General features: G+C 49.5%; 1 protein-coding gene across 1 annotated transcript; it reads left to right on the forward strand.

Moving 5' to 3' along the window:
* The first annotated feature begins 4,215 nt into the window (after window positions 1-4,215).
* Window positions 4,216-7,398, forward strand: LOC116358593 (leucine-rich repeat extensin-like protein 5). The gene is made up of 4 exons (XM_031810103.1): window positions 4,216-4,286; window positions 5,728-5,970; window positions 6,098-7,226; window positions 7,393-7,398. Exons 1-4 carry the CDS (start codon window positions 4,216-4,218, stop codon window positions 7,396-7,398), a joined length of 1,449 nt encoding a protein of 482 aa, XP_031665963.1.
* Window positions 7,399-8,214: the final 816 nt, after the last annotated feature.

Genomic DNA, 8,214 nt, shown 5'->3' on the forward strand with positions numbered 1-8,214 from the left:
AGAGGAGATGGGGATGGTTGTGTAAAGACGGAGATGGGATGGTTGTGTAAAGAGGCTACCACTGGCTCCATGTCATCTACAAGACCCTGCTAGGTAAAGTCCCCCCTTATCTCAGCTCGCTGGTCACCATAGCATCACCCACCTGGAGCACGCGCTCCAGCAGGTATATCTCTCTGGTCACCCCCAAAACCAATTCTTTCTTTGGCTGCCTCTCCTTCCAGTTCTCTGCTGCCAATGAATGGAACGAACTACAAAAATCTCTGAAACTGGAAACACTTATCTCCCTCACTAGCTTTAAGCACCTACTGTCAGAGCAGCTCACAGATTACTGCACCTGTACATAGCCCGCCCTATAATTTAACCCAAACAACTACCTCTTTCCCAACTGTATTTATTTTATTTATTTATTTATTTTGCTCCTTTGCACCGCATTATTTTAATTTCTACTTTGCACATTCTTCCATTGCAAATCTACCATTCCAGTGTTTCACTTGCTATATTGTATTTACTTTGCCACCATGGCTTTTGTTTGCCTTTACCTCCCTTATCTCACCTCATTTGCTCACATCGTATATAGACTCGTTTATACTGTATAATTGACTGTATGTTTGTTTTACTCCATGTGTAACTCTGTGTCGTTGTATGTGTCGAACTGCATTGCTTTATCTTGGCCAGGTCGCAATTGTAAATGAGAACTTGTTCTCAACTTGCCTACCTGGTTAAATAAAGGTGTTCTCAACTAGCCTACCTGGTTAAATAAAGGTGAAATAAATCAAATAAAAAATGGTTGTGTATGAAGGAGATGGGGATTGTTGTGTTCAGAGGAGATGGTTATGGTTGTCTATAGAGGAGTTGGGGGTGGTTGTGTATAGAGGAGATGGTTGTCTATAGAGGAGATGGGGATGGTGTGTATAAAGGAGATGGGGATGGTTGTGTATAAAGGAGATGGGATGGTTGTGTATAAAGGAGATGGGGTAGTTGTGTATAAAGGAGATGGGGATGGTTGTGTATAGAGGAGATGGGATGGTGTGTATAAAGGAGATGGGATGGTTGTGTATAAAAGGAGATGGGGTAGTTGTGTATAAAGGAGATGGGATGGTTGTGTATAAAGGAGATGGGGTAGTTGTGTATAAAGGAGATGGGGATGGTGTGTATAAAGGAGATGGGGATGGTTATGTATAAACGAGTTGGGGATGGTTGTGTATAAAGGAGATGGGGTTAGTTGTCTATAAAGGAGATGGGGATGGTTGTGTATAAAGGAGATGGGGATGGTTGTGTATAGAGGAGATGGGGATGGTTGTGTATATAGGAGATGGGGATGGTTGTGTATAAAGGAGATGGGGATGGTTGTGTATAGAGGAGATGGGGATGGTTGTGTAAAGAGGAGATGGGGATGGTTGTGTATAGAGGAGATGAGGATGGTTGTGTAGAGAGGAGATGAGGATAGTTGTGTATAGAGGAGATGGGGATGGTTGTGTAAAGAGGAGATGGGGATGGTTGTGTAAAGAGGCTACCACTGGCTCCATGTCATCTACAAGACCCTGCTAGGTAAAGTCCCCCCTTATCTCAGCTCGCTGGTCACCATAGCATCACCCACCTGGAGCACGCGCTCCAGCAGGTATATCTCTCTGGTCACCCCCAAAACCAATTCTTTCTTTGGCTGCCTCTCCTTCCAGTTCTCTGCTGCCAATGAATGGAACGAACTACAAAAATCTCTGAAACTGGAAACACTTATCTCCCTCACTAGCTTTAAGCACCTACTGTCAGAGCAGCTCACAGATTACTGCACCTGTACATAGCCCGCCTATAATTTAACCCAAACAACTACCTCTTTCCCAACTGTATTTATTTTATTTATTTATTTATTTTGCTCCTTTGCACCGCATTATTTTAATTTCTACTTTGCACATTCTTCCATTGCAAATCTACCATTCCAGTGTTTCACTTGCTATATTGTATTTACTTTGCCACCATGGCTTTTGTTTGCCTTTACCTCCCTTATCTCACCTCATTTGCTCACATCGTATATAGACTCGTTTATACTGTATAATTGACTGTATGTTTGTTTTACTCCATGTGTAACTCTGTGTCGTTGTATGTGTCGAACTGCATTGCTTTATCTTGGCCAGGTCGCAATTGTAAATGAGAACTTGTTCTCAACTTGCCTACCTGGTTAAATAAAGGTGTTCTCAACTAGCCTACCTGGTTAAATAAAGGTGAAATAAATCAAATAAAAAATGGTTGTGTATGAAGGAGATGGGGATTGTTGTGTTCAGAGGAGATGGTTATGGTTGTCTATAGAGGAGTTGGGGGTGGTTGTGTATAGAGGAGATGGTTGTCTATAGAGGAGATGGGGATGGTTGTGTATATAGGAGATGGGGATGGTTGTGTATAGAGGAGATGGGGATGGTTGTGTAGAGAGGAGATGGGGATGGTTGTGTATAGAGGATAGGGGATGGTTGTGTAGAGAGGAGATGGGGATGGTTGTGTATAGAGGAGATGGGGATGGTTGTGTAGAGAGGAGATGGGGATGGTTGTGTAGAGAGGAGATGGGGATGGTTGTGTATAGAGGAGATGGGGATGGTTGTGTATAGAGGAGATGGGGATGGTTGTGTATAGAGGAGTTGTGGTTGGTTGTGTATAGAGGAGATGGGGATGGTTGTGTATAGAGGAGATGGGGATGGTTGTGTATAGAGGAGATGGGGATGGTTGTGTATAGAGGAGATGGGGATGGTTGTGTATATAGGAGATGGGGATGGTTGTGTATAGAGGAGATGGGGATGGTTGTGTATAAAGGAGATGGGGATGGTTGTGTATAGAGGAGATGGGGATGGTTGTGTATAGAGGAGATGGGGATGGTTGTGTATGAAGGAGATGGGGATTGTTGTGTTCAGAGGAGATGGTGATGGTTGTCTATAGAGGAGTTGGGGGTGGTTGTGTATAGAGGAGATGGTTGTCTATAGAGGATATGGGGATGGTTGTGTATAGAGGAGATGGTTGTGTATAGAGGAGATGGGGATGGTTGTGTATAGAGGAGATGGGGATGGTTGTGTATAGAGGAGATGGGGATGGTTGTGTATGAAGGAGATGGGGATTGTTGTGTTCAGAGGAGATGGTGATGGTTGTCTATAGAGGAGTTGGGGGTGGTTGTGTATAGAGGAGATGGTTGTCTATAGAGGAGATGGGGATGGTTGTGTATATAGGAGATGGGGATGGTTGTGTAGAGAGGAGATGGGGATGGTTGTGTAGAGAGGAGATGGGGATGGTTGTGTATAGAGGAGATGGGGATGGTTGTGTAGAGAGGAGATGGGGATGGTTGTGTATAGAGGATAGGGGATGGTTGTGTAGAGAGGAGATGGGGATGGTTGTGTATAGAGGAGATGGGGATGGTTGTGTAGAGAGGAGATGGGGATTGTTGTGTAGAGAGGAGATGGGGATGGTTGTGTATAGAGGAGATGGGGATGGTTGTGTATAGAGGAGATGGGGATGGTTGTGTATATAGGAGATGGGGATGGTTGTGTATAGAGGAGATGGGGATGGTTGTGTATAAAGGAGATGGGGATGGTTGTGTATAGAGGAGATGGGGATGGTTGTGTATAGAGGAGATGGGGATGGTTGTGTATAGAGGAGATGGGGATGGTTGTGATGGTTGTGTATAGAGGAGATGGGGATGGTTGTGATGGTTGTGTATAGAGGAGATGGGGATGGTTGTGATGGTTGTGTATAGAGGAGATGGGGATGGTTGTGTATAGAGGAGATGGGGATGGTTGTGTATAGAGGAGATGGGGATGGTTGTGATGGTTGTGTATAGAGGAGATGGGGATGGTTGTGTATAGAGGAGATGGGGATGGTTGTGATGGTTGTGTATAGAGGAGATGGTGATGGTTATAGAAGAGATGGTGATTGTTATAGAGGAGATGGGGATGGTTGTGTATAGAGGAGATGGGGATGGTTGTGTATAGAGGAGATGGTGATGGTTGTGTATAGAGGAGATGGTGATGGTTGTGTATAGAGGAGATGGGGATGGTTGTGTATAGAGGAGATGGGGATGGTTATAGAGGAGATGGTGATGGTTGTGTATAGAGGAGATGGGGATGGTTGTGTATATAGGAGATGGTGATGGTTGTGTATAGAGGAGATGGTGATGGTTGTGTATAGAGGAGATGGGGATGGTTATAGAGGAGATGGTGATGGTTGTGTATAGAGGAGATGGTGATGGTTATAGAGGAGATGGTGATGGTTATAGAGGAGATGGTGATGGTTATAGAGGAGATGGTGATGGTTGTGTATAGAGGAGATGGGGATGGATATAGAGGAGATGGTGATGGTTATAGAGGAGATGGTGATGGTTATAGAGGAGATGGGGATGGTTGTGTATAGAGGAGATGGTGATGGTTGTGTATAGAGGAGATGGGGATGGTTATAGAGGAGATGGTGATGGTTGTGTATAGAAGAGTGTATGGAGGAGACAGACAGGAGGTTTAGCTGCTACGTGTGGGGTACAGGGGATCTAGCTCTTGCTGTGTCATGTGTTTATGTTGACTAATGAGCTAATTACCCAGACCGTAATCTTCCCAACGTGTCATTTCACAGGAATGCTGCAGCTAGCAGTCAAACACTCACAGCAGATTACGGGTCATTTCCTGACAGTCAGGAGCAGACTACCAGAGTTGTAATTCCTCCACACACACCAGGCGCTAAACCAACCAATCAACCAACCACGTAGCCAATGCTGCCTGCTGCACCCTCTCCACTTGTCTCCCATTTACTTATGCCAAGAACTGGGCTTTTGATGTAGTAGTGAGTTTGAATGGGGAAAGTGTCTTGCCAAACCTGGACAATAGCAAGAAGTCATAGCATAGGACGTTGACTGAATCGGATTTGAATGATTTGTCTTTCATTTAGGACATGATGTTTACCTTCAACATGGTTTCGTTTTTTCGATTCATATTATTAAAGAACAATTAAAAATTTAAAAAGAAAGAAAGAAAGGAAGCCGATTTGCAACACAATTGATATGCTAAGGTCTTGATCCCCTTATCCAGAGGAGTACGTGAAGGAGGAATTAATAGGGAGTTTAGTTAAATCTCATACCCTCCTCAGCCCCCTAACCCTACCCTCCTCAGCCCCCTTAACCCTACCCTCCGAAGCCCCCTAACCCTACCCTCCGAAGCCCCCCTAACCCTACCCTCCGAAGCCCGCCTACATCCTACCCTCCTCAACCCCCCTAACCCTACCCTCCTCAGCCCCCCTACACCCTACCCTCCTCAGCCCCCCTACACCCTACCCTCCTCAGCCCCCCTACACCCTACCCTCCTCAGTCCCCCTAACCCTACCCTCCTCAGCCCGCCTACACCCTACCCTCCTCAGTCCCCCTAACCCTACCTTCCTCAGCCCCCCTATCCCCAACCCTCCTCAGCCCCCCTACACCCTACCCTCCTCAGCACCCCTACCCTCATCAGCCCCCCTACCCCCTACCTTCCTGAGCCCCCCTACAACCTATCCTTCTCAGCACCCCTAACCTCCTCAGCACCCCTAAACTACTCAGCCCCCCTACCCTCCTCAGCCACCCTAGCCTCCTCAGCCCCCCTACCCCCTATCCTCCTCAGCCCCTCTACCCCCTTCCCTCCTCAGCCCCCCTACACCCTACCCTCCTCAGCCCCCCTACACCCTACCCTCCTCAGCCCCCCTACCCTCCTCATCCCCCCTACACCCTACCCTCCTCAGCCCCTCTACCCCATACCCTCCTCAGCCCCTCTACCCTCCTCAGCCCCTCTACACCCTACCCTCCTCAGCCCCCCTACCCCCTACCCTCCTCAGCCCCCCTACCCCCTACCCTCCTCAGCCCCCCTACCCGCTACCCTCCTCATCTCCCCTACACCCTACCCTCCTCAGCCCCTCTACCTTCTTCAGCCCCCCTACCCCAACCCTCATCTTCCCCTCTGCCCTCCTCAGCCCCTCTACACCCTAGTCTCCTCAGCCCCCCTACCCCCTATCCTCTTCAGCCCCTCTACCCCCGTCCCTCCTCAGCCCCCCTACACCCTACCCTCCTCAGCCCCCCTACCCTCCTCATCCCCCCTCCCCCTACCTTCCTCAGCCCCTCTACCCCCTACCCTCCTCAGCCAACCTACCCTCCTCATTCCCTCTACCCTACTCAGCCCCCCTACCCCCTACCCTCCTCAGCCCCCCTACCCCTACCCTCCTCAGCCCCTCTCACCTCTACCCTCCTCAGCCCCCCTAACCCTACCCTCCTCAGCCCCTCTCACCTCTACCCTCCTCAGCCCCTCTACCCCTACCCTCCTCAGCCCCCCCTATCCCCTACCCTCCTCAGCCCCTCTTCCCCCCACCCTCCTCAGCCCCTCTTCCCCCTACCCTCCTCAGCCCCCCTACCCCTACCCTCCTCAGCCCCTCTCACCCATACCCTCCTCAGCCCCTCTCACCTCTACCCTCCTCAGCCCCTCTACCCCTACCCTACTCAGCCTCCCACCCCCTACCATACTCAGACCCTCTTACCTCTACCCTCCTCAACCCCACTACCCCCTACCCTCCTCAGCCCCCCACCCCCTCTACCCATACCCTCCTCAGCCTCTCTACCCCCTACCCTCCTCAGCCCCTCTACCCCCTACCCTCCTCAGCCCCCCTACCCCCTACCCTCCTCAGCCCCTCTACCCTACTCAGCTCCCCTACCCCCTACCATCCTCAGACCCTCTACCCCCTACCCTCCTCAGCCCCCTAGCCCCTACCATCCTCAGCCCCTACCCTACCCTCCTCAGCCCTTCTTCCCCTTACCCTCCTCAGCCCCTCTACCCTCTACCCTCCTCAGACCCTCTCCCCCCCACCCTCCTCAGCCCCTCTTCCCCCTAACCTCCTCAGCCCCTCTCACCTCTACCCTCCTCAGCCCCCCTACCCCTACCCTACTCAGCCTCCCACCTCCTACCATACTCAGCCCCTCTTATCTCTACCCTCCCCAACCCCCCTGCCCCCTACCCAATTCAGCCCCCCACCCCCTACCCTCCTCAGCCCCTCTCACCTCAACCCTCCTCAGCCCCCCTATCCCTACCCAATTCAGCCCCCCACCCCCTACCCTCCTCAGCCCCTCTCACCTCAACCCTCCTCAGCCCACCTACCCCTACCCTATTCAGCCCCCCACCCCCTACCCTACTCTGCCCACCTGTGTAGTCCCCTTCCTGCTGCTCATCAATCACTTCTCAGATTCCAATGCTGCTGTTGGTGTTGCCTCTCCTCCTCCTCTCCTCCTCCTTATCCTCTTTTTACACCAACTCAATGAACGAATACAAACAACAAGGTACCAAGACCAGTGTAGAAACAATTTCACAATTTCCCTCACCATAAAGCAAACTCTTCAGATTTTGAGTGTGGTTTGGTGTCCAGCATTGAGATCTTATAATATGTTCTATTTCATTCAGTGGCGTTGGACAGAGATCTTATATGTCCTATTTCATTCAGTGGCGTTGGACAGAGATCTTATATGTCCTATTTCATTCAGTGGCGTTGGACAGAGATCTTATATGTCCTATTTCATTCAGTGGCGTTGGACAGAGATCTTATATGTCCTATTTCATTCAGTGGCGTTGGACAGAGATCTTATATGTCCTATTTCATTCAGTGGCGTTGGACAGAGATCTTATATGTCCTATTTCATTCAGTGGCGTTGGACAGAGATCTTATATGTCCTATTTCATTCAGTGGCGTTGGACAGAGATCTTATATGTCCTATTTCATTCTGCAGTGTCCAGGTCCTGTGTGGAATCCCCCAGCCACGCTATACATGAGCAGAGTGTAAGCAAGGACAAGCACTGAGACCAGCAGCCTGCCATGCAAGGAGGAACACTGGGCCAGGTTGGTTGATAGTTCAAATGTCTGTGTTTATTTGTCTTCTGTTCCTGTGTGTACACGTGAGCCCAGAATAAAGGACCGGGCCGTTTGAAGGGGATAGCACCAGGAAAGTGAGGGAGAAGGAAATGGTTCTTTGGTGTTTTATATATCAACGGAATGACTTCCCTCAAATAAAGACGCGGTTCCATTCTGCCTCTGTTCTGTCTGGAACAACCTGCCCACTGTGTTTCCTGTCTTGAAAACTCCCATTTGTTTTGAAACAATGCAGCTCAGCAAGGATAAAGAGTATGTCATGCTCCTGGATATGATTCTATTGTATGACAATAGTTACAATTGAATTGTTCCTCATATGGCAAG

This window comes from Oncorhynchus kisutch, linkage group LG30 (assembly GCF_002021735.2).
Source record: "Oncorhynchus kisutch isolate 150728-3 linkage group LG30, Okis_V2, whole genome shotgun sequence".
NCBI classification, from domain to species: Eukaryota; Metazoa; Chordata; class Actinopteri; order Salmoniformes; family Salmonidae; genus Oncorhynchus; species Oncorhynchus kisutch.

What these genes read in the sequence shown, in the direction of transcription:
- LOC116358593 (XM_031810103.1), top strand. Translation starts at nt 4,216, where the DNA reads ATGGTTATAGAGGAGATGGTGATGGTTATAGAGGAGATGGTGATGGTT. An exon ending in GAGGAGATGGTGATGGTTGT is followed by an intron (nt 4,287 to 5,727) that starts GTATAGAGGAGA and finishes TACCCTCCTCAG; the next exon opens with CCCCTCTACCCCATACCCTC. An exon ending in CTCAGCCCCTCTACACCCTA is followed by an intron (nt 5,971 to 6,097) that starts GTCTCCTCAGCC and finishes TACCTTCCTCAG; the next exon opens with CCCCTCTACCCCCTACCCTC.